This window comes from Moschus berezovskii, chromosome 4, assembly GCF_049115385.1.
Source record: "Moschus berezovskii isolate FMDL1 chromosome 4, NW_MosBer_1.0, whole genome shotgun sequence".
Lineage (NCBI taxonomy): Eukaryota > Metazoa > Chordata > Mammalia > Artiodactyla > Moschidae > Moschus > Moschus berezovskii.
The window spans coordinates 17,911,254-17,936,193 of record NC_142463.1 but is presented as its reverse complement, the minus strand read 5'-3'; the positions used below and the strand labels follow the sequence as shown (position 1 = coordinate 17,936,193).

At 46.9% G+C, this 24,940-nt stretch overlaps 1 protein-coding gene and 1 long non-coding RNA gene across 3 annotated transcripts in view; one reads left to right on the top strand and one right to left on the bottom strand.

Moving 5' to 3' along the window:
- Nucleotides 1-250: 250 nt before the first annotated feature.
- Nucleotides 251-24,551, top strand: LOC129541325 (uncharacterized). 2 transcript variants are annotated; one of them, XR_016037169.1, is made up of 6 exons: nt 251-505; nt 3,338-3,395; nt 6,307-6,397; nt 6,566-6,756; nt 23,516-23,801; nt 24,323-24,551. It is a non-coding gene; the product is annotated as an uncharacterized LOC129541325 (long non-coding RNA). The 2 variants fall into 2 exon arrangements; XR_008682806.2 differs by having other exon boundaries at nt 251-576.
- The window catches only part of CFAP57 (cilia and flagella associated protein 57), a 71,579-nt gene continuing 62,001 nt past the window's right edge, over nt 15,363-24,940 (bottom strand). Inside the window, exons 21-22 of the mRNA XM_055403161.2 lie at nt 21,774-21,903; nt 15,363-16,744 (exon numbers count right to left, since the gene is read on the bottom strand). Coding sequence (XP_055259136.2) covers nt 16,533-16,744; nt 21,774-21,903 — 342 coding nt within the window. The 3' untranslated portion in view covers nt 15,363-16,532. The remainder of the gene's footprint in view (nt 16,745-21,773; nt 21,904-24,940) is intronic.

Here is a 24,940-nt window from a genome sequence, read left to right as displayed (position 1 = left end):
CTAATGTGGTACAAAGGGAAGGAGGGCTCTGGACTGGTCCCCCAGCTGCAGTCCCTCCACTGGGGTGTGTGGGCGAGGGATCTTGGAGTGGTTCTTCATCGAACACATCCTCCAGAGGCCAGTCAGAGTGAATCCCACAGGACAAAATACAGCATTCCAGGCCCTGCCACAAGAAGCCCCAGTTTACAGGAGTGCTGCTGAGTGCTGGGCTGTGGGTTAGTCACAGCGGGGCCTGCAGGAGGTCAGAGAAGCCCCCATGAGTTCACCTCTTGGAGCTCAGGCTCCTAATCTGAAAAGTGAGGTCAATACCCTTTATCTGGGGGGGGGGGCATTAAAAATCTCCAGGTCAGAATTTCAGTGGAAACTCTAGGGCCCGCAAAGATGCCCAGAGTGTGCTTTCTGAATAAAAGAACCCAGCATTCTTTCATCCAATTCAGGACGAAGACTCCTGCTTTATATGGAGGACGAAGGCCCTAGGTCATTCTAGGAACGTGACTTCATGACTGTACGTGGGTTACACCCCTGATGAGGTATCCGTTGTCCCAATCCCTCAGCAGGGGCTGCCTGGCACATGAGGTAGGAGGGGCAGCTGCAGATGCCCCCAAGGGAGTTGGGGGAGGGGCCGAGGAGGGGCCCTGGAATCAGTCCCAGCTTCCCCAGGACTGTGACTTCACTGGTCTGAAAGTGCTTGCACAGGTGTGCTGGGACCGCGGGCCCGAGGTTGGGGGTTCTCAAGGGAAGAGCCAGTGGGAGAAGGTGGGCTGGCAGGGCGTAGGGGATCATGGGGCACTCACAAGAAGCCTGGAGTTGTTGGATCCGATCCCGAGCAGTCAGGGCTGGCAGGTGGGGCACTCCAGCTCCGTTTCCGGGGAGGTGCTTCACCTGCCTAACCTGCACCTAGGTGAGCTGAGGTGGGGGAGGGGGAGGAGGATCAACAGGTGTTTCCAAGACAGAGCCTGAGCCGATTGGCTTACGTGGCACTGCTTCTTCTGCTGGGCTGAGGCATTCCAGGGAAGGGAGGGGCTTCTGTCAGCTGCTGTTAGGGCTCGAACACAATTCCTAGACCTGGACAGCAGGAGGAATGTTGTCCATCTGCCCCAGAGCCTGGGCCTGAGCCCATCCCCCAGCTCCAACCTCTGTTTAGCTTTAACTCCAGCCTGCAACCCAACCCCAAAACCCAGCTGCAGTTTTAAACCCTACCTAGAACTCCTGGATCTAACTGAGGCCCCTACCTCACATCTCAGCCCCAACTCTGAATCTCAATTCCCAATCCTAACCCCAGCCCCACTTCCAAATCCAAATCCAGTCCCAGCCCCAGATCCCAGCCCCAAATCTGGCTTGAAACCTCATTTCCAAATTCTGGAATTAGGTCTTGGACTGCAACCTTATTCTTGGCCCCAAACTTGACCCGTTTCTGAATGTAGCCCCCAAATTCTAACTCCAAACTCAAATCCTGCCTTTGTCCCAAATTCTAAATTCTAAAATTCTAAATTTTAAATTCTAAAACCCAGCCCACAAACCCAGCCCCACCACTTCCTTGTCACTTTCCCCTAGGCAGGAGACCCCCAAGACCCCTGCCCATTTTCCTTCTAAGCCTCGAGGGCCTGAGATCAAGGTAGGTTTGCCCTGCGTCTTGGTCCCGCTGAGGAGGCAGGGTTTGAGTGGACAGGGAGAAGTGGGTAATTGCTCTTCAGGTAGAAAGCAAGGGTTCCCTTGCTTCAAACACTTGCGGAATACACACTTGGGGATAAATGCCTTTCTCCTTCACAGGCTCACAAAACCCAGCACTGGCCAGTCATTTTCCTCTGGTCTCTGCCTTGCAGCCAGAATGCCTTTCTTTCTTTCAGTTATGCATGCTCTGCATTGCTCTGCCCTTTTGCTTGGTTTTTGAGTTCAGAGTTCCGTCTCCCTGGGATATTTACAACACCCTTAACCTCAGTCTGACCAACTTGAATTTGTCAGCTGAGATGTCACCTCCTCCAGGAAGCTCTCCTTGACCTCCAGGCTGGTTCAGGTGCCTCTCTGGGAGTGCCCATGGCCCTGGGGCTTCCCCTACCATTGCTCTTACTGCATGTGCTAAGAGTGCCCTTATTTACTAACCTGTAACCCCACACTAGAAAAGACCCTGATGCTGGGAAAGACAGAAGGCAGGAGGAGAATGGGATGACAGAGGGCGAGATGGTTGGATGGCATCACTGACTCAATGGACATGAGTTTGACCAAGCCCTGGAAATGGTGAAGGACAGGGAAGCCTGGCATACTGCAGTCCATGGGGTCACAAAGATTCAGACACGACTGAGCGACTGAACAACAGCAATACCCCTCAATAGACGTGAGGTTCCCAGTGCTTACAGGTTTAGTGCCTGTTTTACTAACCATGGTGACCTCAGCAGCCAGCACTGTGCCTGGCACGTGGGAAGTAATCAGTAAATACTTGCTGAGTGAATGAATGTGTGAACTGTCGGATGTGGGGTTTTTACGCAGGGAGCTTGTGAGATGAACCTGGAAAGACAAGTTTGGCTCAGGTGGCACAGGGCCTTGAATGCCCTGGCGAGGCATTTGGACTCACTTGAGGTACTCATGGAGGGTTCTGAAGTATAACAAGAACTTGGGCAGGGCTCTGCTTCTGATGGGCGAATCTGGCACCACACACCACAAAATGGGCGAGGGAGGCTGGTTGGAAGTGGCGCTAGACTGGATCGAACCCCCTGTAATACCTCCTGCTCTCTCTTCCTTCTGGTGTGTATGAAACACACAAGAAAGACAAAATCAACATTTTCTTTCCATCATCAGCTCACAAAGTCATTATGCTGGACCTGTTCATTGCTTTGTCTGCAGAAATCATTGGGGCCTGGTCATAATTCTAGAGCAGCCTCGTCCAGTAGAAATATAACACAAGCCACATATGTAATTTAAAATCATCTAGTAACCACGTGAAAAAAGTAAAAAGAAACAGGTGAAATGAACACATTAAAATTTGTACTGAAGCCCCAGATATTTTCATTTTACTACACAAGTGATTGAGCTATTTCAATCTTTTATTTTGTCGGTGTATTTTCACTGTGTATTTTATACTTATAGTGCATCTCAGCTCAGACTAGCCGTCTGTCTAAAGCTTTCCAGGTATGGCTTGCAGATATTTTACTGGATGGCTTCCCTTCAAGGAAAAAGGGGAAGAGGCAGGTTGGACCTTGGGACAAACATGTGGTTTTACTCCTTTGTAAAACATTACAAAAAGTTCCCTGCCTTGGGGCGGGCATGGAGCAAGGACCTGGCAGGGCTCAGTGGCTGTGTATTCCTCTTGCTTCTCTGACATTCCTTTTCTTACTGATTCCAGGGAGGGGCCAGTTCCAGCCAGACCCCTGGTCCAGCTGTCCTGAATAGAGCTAGACAGGGTAAGTCATGAGATTCGCCCTCCTCCCCTCAACGCCCCCCCGCCCCCCGCCCCCTGCCCCCCTCCCTTCCTCTGGGGGTTTGAAGGGAATTTTTCTGGGAGGAGGGAGCAAAGTCTAAAAGCTTCTTCAGTTTAAACATCGATCAGGTGACACTCTGTTCTCATTATGGGTCTATCGAATAACTTGGAGTAAAGGTGGACAGGCAGGTTCCTCGCAGGGCTGTTGAACTCTGTCCCTAAAGCAGAGGCCGCTGGGACAGCACAGATGGATGGTACTGAAGGCAGGGGGAGGCGGCGACAGTGGGCAGAGAGTGCAAGGTGTAGATCCTAACTGATCCCTTAGCTGGTGGGAGGACCCAGGAGAAGGGAGAGGCCTGCAACCCAGCCTCCCTGCTTGGGCCAAGTTTACACCTCAGACTGTTCTCCACCCAGTAAGCTGCAGCGATACCGATACCATTATGGTTCGAGCAGATAATGTCACTGCTCTGCCTCCAGTGTCACCCCTCCAATGGCCTATCTTACCCAGAGAAATAGCCAGAGTCCTTCCACCATCTCGAATGCTTTCTCTGACTTCATCCCCTGCTGTCTCTCTTCTGCTTGTGCTTGCTCAGAGCCTTTGCACTGACTGTTCCCTCTGCCTGGAACACGTTCCTCCTTTGGGCTCCCTCCCTCACCTTTCTTCTGGAAGGTGCTGAAATGTCCCCCTCTCAGGGAGCCTTCCCCCTCTATCCTGTCTAACAGCACAGCCTTCCCACCTGGGAACTTTGTCCTGAGGGAAGTAAGACAGAGAAGGAGAAATATTGTGTGACACCCCTTAAATGGGGAATCTAAAGAGAAGTGGTACAAATAACTTATTTACAAAACAGATACAGACTTACAGACTTAGAGGAGGAACTTATGGTTGCCAGGGGAAAAAGATGCAGGGAAGGGACAGTGAGGGAGTTTTGAACCTTATGAACAGTTATATTTAAAGCGGATGATCAGCAAGGACCTACTATAGCACAGGGACCTCTGTTCAATGTCAGGTGGCAGCCAGGATGGGAGGGGAGTTTGGGGGAGAATGGACACATGTACATGTTTGGTTGAGTCCCTTTGCTGTCCATTTGAAACTGTCACAACATTGTTAACTGGCTATATTCCAATACAAAATTAAAAAATAAAATCACAGCCTTCCACATCCTTCCTATCTCCCTGCCCTTAGTTCTCTGATTTCCTTTATTCTCTCATGTTTCTCCTTAGCTTTTTTCTGTCTAATATGCCATATATTCTTCTTATCTGTCTGGAATATTGTCTGTCTACCCCACTAGAAGATAAGTTTCATGAAGAGAGAGATTTGTGTAGAGATCCTAGCCCCTAGAACAGGCCTGGCAAACAATAGGGGTTTAGAAAACACATGGATAGTTGAGAAAATTCTGGTTTTGAAATTAGATTGACCTTGAAGGTCCCAGTCCCAGCTCTAGTTGAGCAACCTTAGATAAACCTCCTTGTGTCCCAATCTCTTCATTTGCAAGACTGCAAAACGTAGACAATAGTGCTTAGTCTAAATAGCTGGGGGTGAGAATGAAGAATATAATTCATCCAGCAAACATTTACTGTTTCCCTTCTTTGGATCAGGGATTGTGAAGGTGCTGGAGACAGCAGTGAGCAAAAGCACTCCCGTCCGTTACCCTGAAAGGTGGTGGGAGGACTAGGGGCTTAAAGCACAGGTGCAACAGTACGTCTTTGAGGGCTCCATCCCCTCTGACCCCACTCCAGATTCCATGACTGACAGTTGCCCCAGATAGACGTTTTTTGGAGTATCTACCCTGCTCAAAATGACCAACTTCACTCTGGGAATGAGCCCCAGTAACCAGGATTCCATTCTGTGACCCAGCAGTACGGGTACAGTTGACTGGATAGAAATGAACCCCAGACTCGGGCTGTGTGTGTGCTAAGTCGCTTCAGTTGTGTCCAATTCTTTGCGACCCTATGGACATCTGTGACCCCATGGACTGTATCCTGCCAGGCTCCTCTGTCCATGGGATTCTCCAGGCGAGAATACTGGAATGGGTTGCCAGTCCTCCTCCAGGGGATCTTCCCAGCCCAGGGATCAAACACTAGTCTCTTGCGTCTCCTGCCCTGGCAGGCGGGTTCTTCACCACTAGTGCCACCTGGGAAACCAAACAGTCTCCTTTGGCAATTTGAAGTCAGACTAGAGACTCCATGTCAGCCTTGTAGCATGTACTCACGGGATACTAAGGGTTCCCTCTACCAGCTGAACTGGCAATATGGGGCTGGTCTGCAGAGAGCTGAGAATAACAGAAGGGGTGATTTTAGCCAAGTCCCAGGTCTTAGTTCAAGTCCTTCCCAAGACCTGACTGTATCTCAGCCCTGAGATTCCATGACACACCCCCAGGGCTAGACAATAAACTCTCCTTTTTGATTAAACTGGCTAGAGTTGGTTTCTGTTATTTGTGAATAAAGAAGTGCACTCATAAGTTCTCTGTTCAGAACTAGAATCTCATGGTCCCAATTTTACTACGTTTAATACATTAGGGCCTACATTTTAATACATAAGCAATTATGTATAGTCTACACTTGCTGCCGCTGCCAAATCCCACCATATGACGGATACTAGATGAGCAATAAATACAGATTCCTTTACTTGACTGGTCATCATAGGTGATCAAGAATGCGAGCCCTTCCTGCTGCCTGGCACACAGCACATTTCCTTCCTTGAGAATCTGCCCCCCAGTTTTGCTCAGCTGTGGGGAGTCTGATGGCATCTCAGACATGCCCTGAGCATAAGCAGGCCCCAGAACCTCCAAGGCCTAGGGAAGCTCACCCCAACAGAACTCAGGGAGAATGAGCCCCAGAAGCCTTGGGGTTCATTCATGTTCAACCCTGACATGCCTTCTCACCTCTCACTCCAGATCCTGAACAGTGAATGTTGGGGGTCCAAGCTGGACATGCAGATATTCTCAGGCCCCCCAGGCCCCCTTCCACACTTGCTGGGACCTGCAGGTTGGTAATGGCTTGTTATGCTTTGTAAGAAGCAGTGGAAAGTCTGTGCCTCCTCTCTTTGGATCTGAGTGGGTTCTAAGACTGCTTTGATCAACAACATGGAAGAAGTTATAATATTGCCAGTTTCCAAGCCCAGGACTAAAAAGAAATAAAATGTACATTTCTTAGGTGTTGAAACCAGCCTCCATTCTGAGAAGGTCAACACACTTCAGCGTAGAGGTCCTTGAGCTTCCCAAATGAGCTTGGGGCTGACAGACGTAAGTCCTCTACTTGCCAACCGTCAAGTCGCAAACTCTCAAAGATGCAAATGTGCATCTTGTTTCAGCAAGTAACCAGAACCTGTGCCATCAATGTCAGATGTGAGTGAAAGTGCAGCTTGCCCTCTGTCTCCTATTGCTGACCGTCCTTCAACTTTACGATTTCCCACCTCCTCTCCTTCCTCCAGTCAGTAACTCTTCTTGCCTACTGACTCAATGCCAGCCTCTGTATGCCAGCTGTTATACTCTACTACTGTGCTTTTCAAGGTATTGTAGATTCAGTTCAGTTCAGTTGCTCAGTTGTGTCTGACTCTTCCCAACCCCATGGACCGCAGTACGCCAGGCCTCCCTGTCCATCACCAACTCCCAGAGTTTACCCAAACTCATGTCCACTGAGTTGGTGATGCCATCCAACCATCTCATCCTCTGTCGTCCCCTTTTCCTCCCGCCTCCAATCTTTCCCAGCATCGGGGTCTTTTCAAACGAGTCAGCTCTTCATATCAGGTGGCCAAAGTATTGGAGTTTCAGCTTCAACATCAGTCCTTCCAATGAACACCCAGGACTGATCTCCTGTAGGGTGGACTGGTTGGATCTCCTTGCAGTCCAAGGGACTCTCTAGAGTCTTCTCCAACACCAGAGTTCAAAAGCATCAATTCTTCAGCACTCAGCTTTCTTTATAGTCCAACTCTCACATCCATACATGACTACTGGAAATGCCATAGCCTTGACTAGACGGACCTTTGTTGGCAAAGTAATGTCTCTGCTTTTTAATATGCTATCTAGGTAGGTCATAGCTTTTCTTCCAAGGACCAAGCGTCTTTTAATTTCATGGCTGCAGTCACCATCTGCAATGATTTTGGAGCCCAAAAATATAAAGGCAGCCACGTTTCCACTGTTTCCCCATCTACTTGCCATGAAGTGATGGGACTGGATGCCATGATATTAGTTTCTGAATGTTGAGCTTTAAGCCAACTTTTTTACTCTCCTCTTTCACTTTCATCAAGAGACTCTTTCTTCTTCATTTTCTGCCGTAAGGGTGGTGTCATCTGCATATCTGAGGTTATTGATATTTCTTCTGGCAATCTTGATTCCAGCTCATGCTTCATCCAGCTTAGCAATTCTCATGATGTACTCTGCATATAAGTTAAATAAGCAGGATGACGATATATAGCCTTGACATACTCCTTTTCCTATTTGGAACCAGTCTGTTGTTCTGTGTCCAGTTCTAACTGTTGCTTCCTCACCTGTAACAGATTTTTTAAGAGGCAGGTCAGGTGGTCTGGTATTCCCATCTCTTTCAGAATTTTCCACAGTTTATTGTGATCCACACAGTCAAAGGCTTTGGCATAGTCAATGAAGCAGAAATAGATGTTTTTCTGGAACTCTCTTGCTTTTTCCATGATCCAGTGGATGTTGGCAATTTGATCTCTGGTTCCTCTGCCTTTTCTAAAACCAGCTTGAACATCTGGAATTTCACAGTTCATGTATTGTTGAAGCCTGGCTTGGAGAATTTTGAGCATTACTTTGATAGCGTGTGAGATGAGTGCAATTGTGTGGTAGTTTGAGCATTCTTTGGCATTATCTTTCTTAGGGATTGCGATGAAAACTGACCTTTTCCAGTCCTGTGGCCACTGCTGAGTTTTCCAAATTTGCTGGCATATTGAGTGCAGCACTTTCACAGCATCATCTTTTAGGTTTTGAAATAGTTCAACTGGAATTCCATCACCTCCACTATTGTAGATTAAAAACGTTTTTTTTCTGTATTATTTGTGTGAAAACTATTATAAACCTATTAAAGTATAGTACTAGATAGTTGATTGTGTTAGTTGGATACCTAGGCTAAATTTGTAGGACTTACAAACACATTGGACTTATGAACCTGCTCTCAGAATGGAACTTGTTTATATGTAGGGGACTTTTTGTACAAACACTTGCCAGCCATGTAAGGGTGCCCATCTTCCAGCCTCAGTCACCTTCCCCAGCTGTTACCATGTAGAGCAGAGATAAGATATCAAGGGAAGTCCTTCTTGACTTTCTGACCCATAAAGTGATGAACAAAATAAAGCTGTTGCTTTAAGCTGCAAAGTTTTGGTGTAGCTTTAGATATAACAATAAATAACCAAAACAATCGATGATCCAGAATTTTCTAAATAAGGTGAGGGAATTTCATTCTCGCAAAGGAAGGGACTATTGAAAAGAGGAAAAAAAAATCAGACTAGAAAACTATTCTAGGCTTAAAACCAGTCACTACTGTCAAACACCTGCAAACATTTTATAGTACTTGCTATGAAATTTTGATGATATTTATTAATAATTGATAAACAATAATGATTATAAATATCTAATATAATGCAACTTTTATGATTTGGAGAGTAATAATTTTAGAATATTTAATCCTACATTATAAGAGACAAATACAAATAATCTAAATCTCATTCTTGTAAATCTGTTAAAAATTAAACATGGCAAGCAATAAACTGAAGCAATAAACTGTGACTATTTGCATTCCTAAGATGAATTTTAATGCTGCTAAGTCACTTCAGTCGTGTCCGACTCTGTGCGACCCCATAGACGGCAGCCCACCAGGCTCCCCCGTCCCTGGGATTCTCCAGGCAAGAACACTGGAGTGGGTTGCCATTTCCTTCTCCTATGCGTGAAAGTGAAAAGTGAAAGTGAGGTCGCTCAGTCGTGTGTGACTGAGTGATCCCATGGACTGCAGCCTACCAAGCTTCTCCATTCATGGGATTTTCTAGGCAAGAGTACTGGAGTGGCTTGCCATTGCCTTCTCCGTGAATTTTAATAGAAGGGCAAAATAATAAATGTTATCTTTGGGGGAAAGTGGGAGGTTAAATTCAGCAAGTCCTCATATTTTCCTACAAAAAAACCTTTTAGAAAACAGGTTTTTAATCACCAAAAATAAATGTATTCCTTTTTTTTTTTTTTTTTGAACAGAGGAAAATTTATGCGTCGAACCTGGACTGGTCACTTATGATAATATACATGCTACAATTCCATTCTCTCCAATCATTCCACCTTCACCCTCTCCCACAGAGTCCCAAAGACTGTTCTAAATGCCTATGTCTCTTTTGCAGTCTCTTATACAGGGTTCAGGTTACCATTTTTCTAAATTCCATATATATGCGTTAATATACGGTATTGATGTTCTTCTTTCTGGCTTACTTCACTCTGTATAATTGGCTCCAATTTCATCCACCTCATTAAAACTGATTCAAATGCATTCTTTTTGATGGCTGAGAAATACTCCATTGTGTATATGTACCAAAGCTTTCTTATCCATTCGTCTGCAGATGGACATCTAGGTTGCTTCCATGTCCTGGCTATTATAAACAGTGCTGCAATGAACATTGGAGTACATGTGTCTCTTTCAATTCTGGTTTCCTCGGTGTGTATGCCCAGGAGTGCGATCGCTGGATCATATGGCAGTTCTATTTCCAGTTTTCTGAGGAATCTCCACACTGTTCTCCATAGTGGCTGTACTAGTTTGCATTCCCACCAACAGTGTAAGAGGGTTCCCTTCTCTCCACACCCTCTCCAGCACTTATTGCATGTAGACTTTTGGATAGCAGCCATTCTGACTGGTGTGAAATGGTATCTCATTGTGGTTTTGATTTGCATTTCTCTGATGATGAGGGATGTTGAGCATTTTTTCATGTGTTTATTAGCCATCTTTATGTCTTCTTTGGAGAAATGTCTGTTTAGTTCTTTGGCCCATTTTTTGATTGGGCAAGAAGAGGGAAAGGACACCCCAAGCAAAGCAATATAAGCAAGATGAAGAGGCAGAGAAATACCCAGCAAGTAAAGGAACAAGATAATTGCCCACCAACACAAACAAAAGAAGAAGATATAGGGAATCTACCTGATAAAGAATTTCGAATTTTGATGGTGAAAATGATTCAAAATCTTGAAAGTAAAATGGAGTTACAGATAAATAACCTGGAGAAAAGGATTGAGAAGATGGAAGAAAGATTTAATAAGGACTTAGAAGAAATAAAAAAGAGTCAATATACAATGAATAATGCAATAGATGAGATCAGAAACACTCTGGAGGGAACAAACAGTAGAATAACAGAGGCAGAAGACAGGATAAGCGAACTAGAAGATAGAATTGTAGAAATAAATGAAACAGAGAGGAAAAAAGAAAAACGAATTAAAAGAAATGAGGACAATATTAGAGACCTCTGGGACAATGTTAAACGCTCCAACATTCGAATCATAGGAGTCCCAGAAGAAGAAGACAAAAAGAAAGACCATGAGAGAATACTTGAGGAGATAATAGTTGAAAACTTCCCTAATATAGGGAAAGAAATAATCACCCAAGTCCAAGAAATCCAGAGAGTCCCCAACAGGATAAACCCAAGGCGAAATACTCCAAGACACATATTAATCAAATTAACAAAGATCAAACACAAAGAACAAATATTAAAAGCAGCAAGGGAAAAGCAGCAAATAACACTCAAGGGGATTCCCATAAGGATAACAGCTGATCTTTCAACAGAGACTCTTCAGGCCAGAAGGGAGTGGCAAGATATACTTAAAGTGATGAAAGAAAATAACCTACAGCCCAGATTACTATACCCAGCAAGGATCTCATTCAAATATGAAGGAGAAATCAAAAGCTTTACAGACAAGCAAAAGCTGAGGGAATTCAGCATCACCAAACCAGCTCTCCAACAAATGCTAAAGGATCTTCTATAGACAGGAATCACAGAAAGAGTGTATAAACTTGAACCCAAAGCAATAAAGAAAATGGCTACGGGATCCTACTTTTCAATAATTACCTTAAATGTAAATGGGTTGAATGCCCCAACCAAAAGACAAAGGCTGGCTGAATGGATACAAAAACAAAACCCCCATATATGTTGTCTACAAGAGACCCACCTCAAAACGAGGGACGCATACAGACTGAAAGTGGAGGGCTGGAAAAAGATAGTCCATGCAAATAGAGACCAAAAGAAAGCAGGAGTAGCAATACTCATATCAGATAAAATAGACTTTAAAACAAAGGCTGTGAAACGAGACAAAGAAGGAAACTACATAATGATCAAAGGATCAATCCAAGAAGAAGATATAACAATTATAAATATTTATGCACCCAACATAGGAGCACCGCAATATGTAAGACAATTACTAACAAGTATGAAAGGGGAAATTAACAATAACACAATAATAGTGGGAGATTTTAACACCCCACTTACATCTATGGATAGATCAACTAAACAGAAAATTAACAAGGAAACACAATCTTTAAATGATATAATAGAAGAGTTAGACCTAATAGATATCTATAGGACATTTCACCCCCAAAAAAAAAAAAAAATGTATTCCTTGAGAGGGAAACATGTAGGAGGTCAGCTATTCCTGAATCACGTTGGTCTTTTAGCTTTGAGAATAACAATAGGGGTTCTGAGAAGCCCATTCTTGCGCTTTGTTCTAAGGCAGCATGTAGTTTCTTTGATGACTCCATCCTTAATGGCGATCTTCCTCTCTCTGACTCTGGAAGAGTGACCCTCAGGGTTTTCCATATTTCTCAAATATGTTTTCCTAGCAACTCCATGTTGCTGAAATATTTTTATGCCTCTAGGGTTGCATTTCCATTAACTGTCATACGTTTGTATGTCTTCTCCCAAGACCAGGTTCAATGACTATAGAAGTTCCTATTAATGCTGCAGTGTATCTCTTGCCCCATCCCCACGCTGCCTGAGACTCTAATAAAACCTAATGTTAATTTGCAAAACAAGCAAACGAAGCAGTAGGGAGAGGTAGACACTGATGTATGAACTCCTACAGGGCAGTGTCTTCAGTGTTGGGAGAACAGGATGGCAGAGGTGGCTCAGCTGAGCAACTCATCCTGTCTGGCCACCGTTGATGCTAAGACTCCAGAAGAAGGGGAAGAGAGCCAAAGGATGTCTGGAATCCAGAAAGAGGGTAGCCCCCAAAGGCACAGCTGTCACACCAGCATTGAGTGGATCCCCAGTAGATTGTAACCAGAAGAACAAAAGCAGAGTCCATATGCTAATGCCTAGGCACTTGGGTGAGCAACAGACTGCCAGGCCCATTCCATCAGTGAGAGGTCAACTGGCTCAAGGGAGCCTGTGGAGGAGAAGGTGGCACCAGTGTGGTGGGAACCTCCCCATGGAGTCAGCTTAGGCAAAGTGAAGGAAATTCTCATAAGCAGCAGCCACTCAGCAATGCCACCTAACCAGTGCCACCCAACAGTCTGGTATAGAAACATGGAAGACAGAACATAGTGACGTTGGAAACAATGTCTGCCAACAGACGAAAGGATAAGGAAGATGTGGTATGTATATATACACAATAGAACACCACTCAATCACAAAAAGGAATGAAATAATGCAGTTTGCAGCGACACGGATGGAACTAGAGGTTATCATATTCAGTGAAGTATTTCAGGCAGAGAAAGACAAGTATCACGTGATATCATTTATAGGAGGAATATAAAATATGACAAAAATGAACTTATTTACAAAATAGAAGTAGACTCATAGGCACAGAAAACAAACTTATGGTTACCAAAGGGGAAAGAGGATGGGGGAGGAATAAATTAGGGGTTTGAGACTGGTTGATTTGAACTGTTATATATAAAACAGATAAACAATGAGGTCCTACTGTATAGCACAGGAAACTATATTCAATATCTTGTAATAAACTATAATGGAAAAGAATAATAAGAAGAATATGTATATATATGGCTTCCCAGGTGGCACTAGTGGTAAAGAACATACCTGCCAATGCAGGAGACTTAAGAGACGTGGGTTTGATCCCTGGGTTGGGAATATCCCCTGGAGGAGGGCATGAAAACCCATTACAGTATTCTTGCCTTGAGAATCCTGTGGACAGAGGAGCCTGGTGGGCTGTGGCCCATGGAGTCGCAAAGAGTCGGACACGATTGAAGTGACTTGGCATGCACACACACATGTATAACTTAATCATCATGTTATACAGTGGAAACTAACACAACACTTTAAATCAACTATATGTTGATCAGAAAACAACACGGGGACATAAACAAGATTGTCCCTTTGGTCCCAGGTTTGCCAGCAGGAAGCTGCACTCACCCCTGTGCAACTGAGAAAGCACCCTGCTGACTTGGTGGCTGAGGTGCCAGGCTCTGCCTGTGTGTGGGGCTCTCCCTCGGCCTGGGATTTCTCCACCTCGTCCTTTCCCAGCGGACCACAGCCAGCCATGGGCTTAGGTGAGTTTAGCGTGAGAGTTGCCTGCTCCTTTGACTTCTGCGTTAGATGCTGTGGGCCTCAAACTCTGTAACCTCCACCACTTGGCCCAGTGTTCTGTTTGGGCACCTCTCCAGCCCCAGGTCAAGAGTACAGGATGTGGATGCCACTGGGCAAACCAGGGTGTAGTCCTGACCCCGTGCCAGCTGCTTTACCTGTCCTTGGTTTCTTCATCAGTAACATAAGACCCATCTTGTAGGTGAAATGTGACATCTTCATCCTAAGCCATTTTTAAGGTGAAAAAATTGTCATCTGAATGTTGCTAACCCTAGCCAGTGAATTTCCTTCTGGCCCCCAGTAGAGCCCCAGTTAACCCTTGCAGGGTCCTTCTCCCTCCTGCTTTGCCTGGATAACTCCCTTTAGTCCTCAAGTCAAAAGAACTCTCTTCTCTGAATGTCCATGGTCACCACATTGGTCCCAGCAGCTGTCCTCTCATGTGTGGTTGGTCACGGAGTCCTCCTAATGGTCCCTGCCACCATAGTTGGGTCCCTTAGCCAATGCTCTGCTCTGGAGTGAACTTTGAAAACAGACAGCCCCTGCCCCATGAAATGGAGAGCCTGGGAAGAGGCGGCATCGCACTGAAGGGATATGTCATAGGGAGGGCTAGGGGGCCTTCTCTAGCAGCTCAGATGATCAAGAGTCTGTCTGCAATGCAGGAGACTGGGGTTTGATCCCTGGGTCAGGAGGATCCCCTGGAGAAGGGAATGGCAATGCACTCCAGTATTCTTCCCTGGAGAATTCCATGGACAGAGGAGCCTGGCAGGCTATAGTCCAAGGGGTCGCAAACAGGACACACTGGAAGAGGACACAACTGAGCAACGAACACTTTTTTCACTTTCACTAGAAGGGAAGACGATGAGGCGGGGGAGGAAGGGATCAGGGAAGGTCTTTCTAAGGTGGTGACATTTCAGCTATGACCTGCTGGATGAGGAGAGGCTCACTGAGTGAGGGGTGGGGTGACAGCACATCAGGCAGAGCCTACAGCATGTGCAAGGACCCAGAGGCCAGAAAGAATTTGACAAGGAACTGAAAGGAGGCCTATTTGGCAAAGCTTGGGAAGCAGTGGGGAGTGACTCTCAGTGGCTCAGCGGTGGCCTCTGGATGGTCCCCCACCTGTAACGTGCCTTCATGATCCCACACCATCTGGCCCTGCTGACCTCCCCAACCTCATTCCGAGTCAGTTTCTTCTGAAGAGGGTAAAGCTAGTTTGGGATGGAGAAGTCTGAGTTCCCAGAAGAGCCCATCTACTCGGCATGATCATGTTCTGGGCCTGGTCTCCCTGTGGGAGGGGACATTGCTGGGTGAACCCTGTTCTGGAGGGAATAAGCTGCTGCTGCTGCTGCTAAGTCACTTCAGTCGTGTCCAACTCTGTGAGACCCCATAGACGGAAGCCCACCAGGCTCCCCCCATCCCTGGGATTCTCCAGGCAAGAACACTGGAGTGGGTTGCCATTTCCTTCTCCAATGCATGAAAGTGAAAAGTGAAAGTGAAGTCGCTCAGTCGTGTCCGACCCTTAGCGACCCCACGGACTGCAGCCTACCAGGCTCCTCCTGGCCCCCACAAAAGGGTGTGGGCTGGGGGTGGGAGTGGGAAGTCACTCAGGAGAGAGACCCATGTAGACTTTGCTTCAGGGCCTCTGTTCTGCATCTCCTTTTGTTCTCAGCCTTCAGGAGAGCCTCAGCAAGCTTCACAGCTCTGCCTCAGCTCTTAGAAAACTAACTCAAGGGCAGCGCCCAGAGTTGGGGTAAAGCAGATTGGGAAAGATGGGGAGATGCCTTGGAGATGCCAGGTTTAAGACAGCCAGTGGGGCCAGCAGAGACTGGGGGTTTAATATTTGTTATTTGGGTATTAGAAGGGTATCTGACCTCTGCAGGTGGGAGAAGACAGGACATCTGGGTTCTTAGTGCATAAAAACCCACCTTTCCTGGTGCGTGTGGCTGGACCAGCCAGTATAGGGTCATGGGGAAAAGGCACCCCCTGGAAATGGAGAAGTGGGGCAGGGCCCTGCAGACTGAGGATGACGAGTGTAGAGAGGCATGGGGGGTGAGAGAAGGAAGGGCAGAGCTCTGCGTATAGTCCTACCACCGGGGTCCGCAGGTGAGGGAAGACGTCGGGGCACGCTGCCCACTGTGCCGTGCTCCTAACTCTACGCTCACTCTCACACAGATGTGAAAATCCTCAGAAAACCTCGCTAGGTTTCCTAAGTGAGAAGAAAACATAGGAAGGTTTGTCTGACCCTGATGCAGCTGGCAGAGGAAAAAGCAGGTCAGAAGTAACAGCCCTGCCCTTGAGGCCCGGTGCGGGGAGGGGCGTGGGATCTCTGCAGGGGCGGGCAGCTGGGTGCCTGGACAGGGGTTGGCAGCGGCTTTGCGCAAGCAGAAGCCCCCTGGGCCTCAGGGTCCCTATTTCCCTTCCCTCCTCCCCGGCTCTGTGGCTAAGCGGAGAGTTGGACGTGTTTGTGGGCTAACACCTTTATTCTGCCTGTGTCCCAGGTTCCCCAGGGCCTGGGGGAGAGGCTCGTGTGGTCTGGGTTGCAGCCCAGAGTCAGTCCAGGACAGGTGCGTGGCGCACCTTCTGGAGAGGCTGGAGACGTCTCACCAGAGGGTGTCACTTGGTCAGGGCCTTTAAATCCACTTCTCCGCTGAGGGCCGGCAGCTGCAGCCCGGCCACGGGGTGGAAGCCGGGGACCTGCTCTTGCTCCTGGATCTGGTCTCTCAGGCGCTGGATCTCCAGGCGCTGCATCTCGATGATTCGCCCAGTTTCTTCCTGCACATTCAACCTCTTGGTGGGAGGGACACTGGGCACGTCCTCGCTGGACACTGCAGGGGACAGGGCAGGGTTAGGGTTGGGAGGTCTGTTCCAGGATGGCTGCAAAGGTTTCTGGAAGCGGCTTATCCTTCCTTCCCCCACCAGCCCCTACCCCAACCCCTACACGCGTCCATGGGGCACCTACTATGGGGCAGACACTCCATCCCAGACGCTAGGAATAAAGAGAGGAGCCATTTCGCCGTCAGGCAGTGCAGAAGTGAACAGACACACTTTGGAGTGATAAGGCAAATGCGGAGCCTAAGCCTGACCCCTCTTCTGATCCCCCTAGTCTGTCTGCCCTGAGTTCCCTCCATGCGCGCTGCTCATCCCGAATACCCCCACACCCCCGCAGAGAGAGGGTGCTGCTCTCCTTGTTGACGCAGCTTGGCCTCTAAGCTGCCTGTCCTCACGTAAACCGGCTCCTGGAGATGCCTCCTGCTGTGGTCACTCACGTGTGTTCCCTGAGGATGTCCCCCAAGACTCTCAGCCCTCCTCCTGCCTCAGTGCTGCCATGCTCCTGAGAAATGCTGGTGTCCATGGCTCTTCCTACTGCCTGGCCTCACAAGATCCAACTCTCAGCATTAATGTGCTTGGCCTGCCCACCAGCTCGTACCTTCCCTTCCCTCGTTATGGCCAGGGTGTTTCACTCCAATGCTCCATTCTCCTCTTCTTTGGCTGAATTTAGACCTCATCTTCTTGGACAACTCCATGTTTTACCCACCAAATGGACTCCTCTTAGATTCTCCCCCTTTTCTGTCCAGTTAGACCCACGGGGAGTTTCTTCTGTCGTCATGACAGCAACTTTGGTGTTCTAGAGGCGTCGTTGCTCTGCTCCCAGGCACCCTGCCTAGCCCCAACCCGAGATAACCCAACCATCCAGGGTCTCCAATTTCACATCTGGCCTGCTGCATACTACCAGTAAAAGTAACACGTGAGAGTCAAATTCTTGGTTTCCAAAAGACGGACTTTATGTGCATCAGCAAACTCTCATACCCCACAGTGGCACTCAGGAACTTCAATCCCAACTCCTTTCTCCCACTTAGCAAGAAAATTGTGATAAAGTCTATACAACATTTATTCTCTTAACCATTTTTAAGTGTACTGTTTAGTAGCATTAAGTACATCCACACTGTTGTGCAACCAGTCTCCAAAATTCTTCTCATCTTGAAAAACTCAAACCTCATACTCATTATACAGCTCCGCGACTTCCTTGTCTGCAGCCTCAGCAGCCACCATTCTGCCTTCTGCCTTTGTGAATCTGACGACCCTAGGTACCTCAGATCAGTGGAATCATATGGTATTTGTTCTTTAGTGTCTGCCTTAGCATAACGTCCTCAGCTTTATCTACGTTACATGTCAGAATTTCCTTCCTTTTTAAGGCTGAATATTTAGGGCTTCCCCAGTGGCTCAGCAGTAAAGAATCTGTAGGAGCCATAGGAGACTCGGGTTCGATCCCTGGGTTGGGAAGATCCCCTGGAGGAGGGCATGGCAACCCACTCCAGTATTCTTGCCTGGAGAATCCCATGGACAGAGGAGCCTGGTGGGCTACGGTCCAAAGGGTTGCACTGAATCGGACACGACTGAAGCGACTTAGCATGCACGCACCACATCTTATTTATCCATTCATCTATTGATGGAAATTTGGGCTGCTTCCACCTTTTGGCAGTGAATAACACCACTGTGAACATGAGTTTGCAAATATCTCTTTGAGACCCTGCTTTCACTTCTTTTGGGTATAAACCCAGAAGTGCAATTTCTGGTTCATATGGTAGTTCTATTTTTAATTTTCTGAGGAAAACACCTTATTATTTTCCATGGTGGCTGTACTGCTTTACGTTCAGATCAACAGTACCCCAGTGTTTCAGTTTCTCTAGACCCTTGTCAACCCTTAGTCTTTTCCAGGATTTTTTTTTTTTTTGTATGTTTGTTTTGTTCTTTCTTTTTGGTTTGGTTTGGTTGATAGTAGCCATCCAAATGAGTGTGAGGCAGTATCTCACTGTGGCTTAGATTTCATTTCCCTAATTGTTAGTAATACTGAGCATTTTTTATGTGCTTGTTGGCCATCTGTGTATCTTCTTTGGGAAAAAAAGTGTCTATTTAAGTCCTTTGGCCATTTTTCAGTCAGGTGGGTTTTTTTTTTTTTTTTTTGAGTTGTAGGAGTTCTTTATATATCCTGGACATTGACCCCTTTTTAGACTTATGATTTGCAAATATTTTCTCTGATGCCATAGGTTGCCTATTCACTCTGTTGATTGTGTCCTTTGATGCCCAGAAGTTTTAAATTTTGACAGTCTCGTTTATTATATTTTTTTTCTTTTGTTGCCTGTGCTTTTGGCATCATATCTAAGAAATTATTGTCAAATCCACCCTCTCCTCTGCCCTTAACGAATGACTTTGCCACCTTCTTCACTGAGAAACTATGTCTCCAGCTCCCGTCCCACAGTCAAGCTTCTCTCTCTCAGTGGGAGAGGGGTCTCTTTCCTATCCACTGCTGACCCCTTCCCTGGAGGAAAAACTAGAAAAGAACAGATGATGATGTCCAAGGGAGAGAGAGATTGCTGACCAAAGAGGAAGTGGTCAGTAATGGCCAGTGGGCAGCCTTGCCTTGGTCCTCTAATTGGTCTGATGGGGCCAGCATTCATCCTTTCCAGGTGAAGTCTGGCTCCTCTTTCTGCCTTTGCTCCTCTGTCTTCTCTTTTGCTGTGGTTCCTAGGTTCTTGATCTTTCTAGGCTCTTGATTTCTTCCAGACTCCTGGCCTTTTATCCTCCCTGTGTTACTCAGTGTTCCTGGTAACCATTTCCTCAGTCAAGCCCTGGAGCCCTGGGGAGAGAAGCAACCCTGGGAAGGTACAGCACATAAAGGCTGATCAGCCTATCCACCTTCTTGGGCCTGCATCACCTGCCTTTGCCTAGTTTAAAATGATCAATAAATGAACTGGTTAATTTTAAACAACTTGGGAATGTGTATTTGGGGCTAACTTGTTTCGGTGGCCCCATGTTCAAAATCAGAAGCCAGCCTTCTTCATTTCAAGGCTGCTGCTGCTGCTGCTGCTAAGTCACTTCGGTCGTGTCTGACTCTGTGTGACCCCATAGACGGAAGCCCACCAGGCTCCCCCGTCCCTGGGATTCTCCAGGCAAGAACACTGGAGTGGGTTGCCATTTCCTTCTCCAATGTGTGAAAGTGAAAAGTGAAAGTGAAGTCGCTCAGTCGTGTCCAACCCCTAGCGACCCCACGGACTGCAGCCTACCAGGCTCCTCCATCCATGCTGAGATGCTTCTGCATCTCAGCCGAGAAGCTTCCTGAGAAGCTTCTCCAGGCAAGAGTACTGGAGTGGCTTGCCATTGCCTTCTCAGTCAATTGATAATACCTGTTGTCAACTATTAGAGATGAAATTTCCCTTGAGTAAAGCTCTATGAAACAAGTGACATGATGTTTGATTTCATGTTTGATTCATGATTCAGAATAACCTACTATGGATAAGGGAGGAAATAACTGGGTTGGGGGAGGGGCTAGAGATACCAAGGAAGCAAGAGTGATAGGAGTTGACGCTTGTTTGAGTTGGGGAATGGATTTGTGGAAATTTGTTAGACTTTTCTCTCAATTTCTGTCTAGGTCTGACAGTTTCCATTGTATTGGGTTGGCCAGAATTTTGTTAAGAGTTTTCTGAAGCGCTTATGGAAAAAACCAAAAAAACTTTTTGGCTAACCCAGCAGCAATAAGAAGAACCTGGCTATATCATACAGCATCCTGAGGAGGTCCCAAGGGGTTATTTGCTAGACTGCTCGGGCATATTTGAAATACTTTTTAAAAGAGAAGTTTTGCAATTATTCACAGACGCATCTATGCATCACTTCTAACTGAAAATGGGTTCACCTCCAAGAAGTCAGGGTCTCAGCCACGTTAACACATATAGTACTCTCATGTCATTTCTTTAGCGCTGATACTGTTCTTCTGGTACTACTCACAGAGTTGACCCTCTCAACTTCTCTTCAACTCGAACAAAAATGGCATGTGAGGCAAGTCTATATATACGATCGCATATAGGCTTCCCTGGGGGCTCAGTGGTAAAGAATCTGCCTGCAATGCAGGAGCTGTGGGAGATGTAGGTTCGATCCCTGGGTAGGGAAGATTCCCCAGAGGAGGGCATGGCAACCCACTCCAGTATTTTTGCCTGGAGAATCCCATGGACAGAGGAGCCTGGCAGGCTACACAGTCCATAGGCTCACAAAGAGTCAGACACGACTGAAGTGACTTAGCATGCACACGCGGTTTTATATATATTATAAGGCTTACTTATATAAAAGGCTTGCGTATTATATATACTACATAGGGCTCCATGTATTTAGTTTCTCATAGAATTTAGTACCAGAGAAAGGTTTGCTTCTCCAGAAAAAACGTCCTTTCTCCATACAAGAGCTATATAAACTGTTATATTTTTCCCCTTTTTGTCTTGGCTATCAGAAATTCAGAGGAACTTTATAACTGCAATAATTAACTTGTTTAACATTTCTAGGGTCATTCTTCCCACTCTCCCTTTGAATAGTTCTGGCCTTTCTTTTTGCCTTATTTTCTTTGTACAGGTCCACAATCCCTTACCCACAATTATTAAATGCTAAAAACTTTAAAAATGGAAAGCATTTAAGACTCATGAACTGGAGTATGAATAGTCATATGTTTCTCTACAGAAAGACTATGTTTGATTTCAGGGCACTGCCCCAGACTCCTCTAGGGATGTTATATAATGTATAGTATATATAGTATGTTCTTCCTAAGATCTGAAAGATCCTTAATTCTGAAACCTTAGCTAAGCCCAAGGATTTTGGATTTGTGAGTGTTTGAATGCAGTAGGGTCCTCACAAAGCCTTTGGGGAGCAGGCGTGTGGCATGCAGAGGTGCCCAGGAGGCTGTGGGGTGGGTGTGACATGATGCAGGAGGAAGCTTGGGAGAGGCAGCTTTGGAAGCCAAGAGGAGACCTGTTTGTGGCTGCCTCTGTCCCCTGGATCCCAGTGCCTGTCTTATTTGGCCACTGGTGATATTACCTGTCTCTGAAACCTCTGGTCGAATTTTCTTGGTCAGTTTCAGAGCTGCTTCAAGGTCATAGACTTGGGAGCGGGTGAACTTCAGCTCTCTGCGGAGTTCATTAATCTCCTTGATCAGGGAGACATTTTCCTATAGAAAAGGAGGAGGAGAGAGTGAGTATAGATGGATAAGTGATCAGTGGGCACAGGACCTCTGCTGGCCTGGGGCTGAGGGTGTAGGGGAAGGTCAGGGTTGGTCCTGGATCCATATTACATCTCTGGTTCCTCTGGTGGCATCATGAGTCTTTATTCTGGCTCGTGGATTGGTCTCTTGAGGTGTCAGCTGACTCACCTTCAGGTGGACTCTGGCAATGTAACATACAGACAGCATGCGCCATTCCCATCCATCCAGGCTCTTCCCATCAGTAGCAACAACAGTGCTTTTCATGGACTTAATGCACTGAAGTTTCATAATAACGCTATGCACAGATTCTGTTACGACCACAGAACGCCGAGAAAACCGAGGCACACAGAGGTACTTTAACTTCCCCAAACTATAAAGATAACACGTGGCTGAGCCAGGATTCGGACCCAGTTTGGCCCCAGAGCTCAGAGCTCTTCAGTGCTGTACTACGCTTGTTTTTTTGCCATTCATTACTTGAAGAGCTTAGGGTTTGGTGAGGGGTCTGGGCACGCTTCAGTGAGGTGGCCACCTTACTGGGATGGAGGAGTAGGACTCAGAGCAAAGGCACTTAGCCCTGCCTGAATGACCAGGATGGAGTCCCAGGAACTGAACCGAACTGACACAGCAATTACCGGCCAAATCTACCTAAGACGGACCAGTTCCGGAAACACGCTGTGCTTCATTCAGCTTGGGACTCCATCTTCACAGTGGCAAGCGGGGAGTCTGAGCCCAGAGGACAGGGTGATCCTGAGCCAGGGGGATGAGCCTTCTCTGTTAGGAGGATGTGAACTGCAGACTCCCTGCCAGGCCCTCCCTCCAGCGCCTCTTCACCTAAGCAGGTCAGATCTGCCTTCAGAGTTATAGTATATCACTTAATTTCACTATTCCTCATTTAAAAAAAAAATGTTCTCCCTCTTGGATGAAATGCCCAATTATTGCCACTCCTTTGTTCTCTCAGGCTCAGCTTCGTGCCTATATTTTTTATAAAGTCAGTAGGTTTTCTCCTCATTTTTAACCCCTTTAAACAGCCCAAACCTTGGAGATGCACAGCCCACATTTTCTTTCCAGATGCTATGTTTCCTCCCTGCTGACTTTATATCATGACATAATGAATTAAATATGTATTCATTAGATTCTAAGACCTTGGACTCTGCCTGACCCCTAAGAGGTTCTTAATAAATATTTGTGGAAGGGATAAGCAAATGAATAACTAATGCAAGATGCCAAGTTGAATAAGATGAATGTTCCTAATGAGGAAATTACAAATCAGGGGGTAGAGTCAGGGGAGACCAGATAGAAAGGAGTCCTCAGAGAGCCCCAGGGACGCCCTGGGGACACCGGCCTGCTCAGGGGCTCTCTCTACACCTCCTTTTCGTTGATGTCACTTAGTTTCACTTCCTCTGCCTCATTCAATAAAGTAATAACTTTCAGAATAAAGATCAGAGACTAGAAGTGCCATCTCCAGAGTTCTGTTCAGAAACATCTTAAGGTACTTCTTCCCAGGCGATCTCTATTCCTCGTGTCACTCAACCCTGCCGACTCTGTGTCTGAACTGAATTTCATGTTCATTCATCACCAGCTCGCAGCGTCTCTCCTCTGCCACTGTCGTAGACCCACGTGGAGCCCCTGCCATTCCCTCCACCCTGACAACCTTGTTGCCACGACTGGGACCTCTGGCTGCAACCCTTGGATATACACATTTCTGACCCCACTGCCAGCCCTGGACACCTCTATGAGACCTGCCTCCTAGGCGGGTCTCCAGACTACGGCTCAGTCCTCACTAGAGCATCACTGAGGTCCAGGACTCAGCGCAACCTGATTCTTCTGCTCTGCTCATTCATTCATAAAAATGGGAAGCCTATTAGGTGCTTATTATGCCAGACGCGGGGGTCCAGCGTGGATCCAATGTAGAGAGATGTCCTGAAAGAGCGAGTGGGGGGTCACCAGTGTAAGGAAGCCTCCTCATGGAAGCAGGGGGCAGGGAAGAGTGTCTCAGGCCCAGAACTAAAAGGGAGCAAGCACGGAGCCACCTAATTCTTTACCAGCTGAGCCACAGGGGAAGACCAAGAATACCGGAGTGGGTAGCATATCCCTTCTCCAGCGGATCTTCCCGACCCAGGAATTGAACTGGGGTCTCCTGCATTGCAGGTGGATTCTTTGCCAACTGAGCTATCAGGGAAGCCCTTGATGATGATAACAACAAGATAATAACTTCACGGCTGACTAGATTCCTGCACCATATCAGATACTTTGCATACACGATATCATTTGATCTATACAACCACCTTACGAGGAAGTTGTAATGAGATTTAGTTTCAGAAGAGGAATCCAAGGCTTTGCGTGGAGGGCAGAGCTGGGATTCAGATCTGGTTGTGTCTGCCCACAGGCACCTCCCAGGCTCTGCTGTCTGACCACTGATGTACATCACCTCCGTCCACACCTCACACAGGATGGCCAAGGAAACTCAGAAAAGCACAAGTGGGGGCTGCCTTAGTATAAAAGTACCAGAGGGCTTTCTGGGGTGGCCCATGTTCTGAGGAGTCCAGAGGTCACACTGAGTTCAACTGTATATGCCTTGAGTAGTTTTGTGAGATTAAAATGTGAATGCAACAGATTTGCTGAGCCTTCTGTTCCGGATCCCTCCTTGGTCAGGATGGTCTACAAAAACTCCTGTAATCCTTCAGAGCTACGCCACCCCCCGCCCCCGACACACACACACACACACACAGTGCCCACAGCTCCTTTGGCAGGGAAAATCTAACCTTGATCCACTGAGCACTAGGACCTGTGGTATGTGAAAGAGACACACTCAGGGACGCCAAGGTCTGTTTAGATAGAAAGCCTGAACAAAGAGGCTGTCCAAGCTGTCCACGATTGCCTTTGGTTGAGTACAATGCCAGAAAGCTCCAGATGGGAATGACATTGAACTTCAGACTCCCAGGAAGAAGGGCACGGAGAGGAAATGCCTAGAGCACTCCCTACTGGCCTATCTTGGGTTGACATC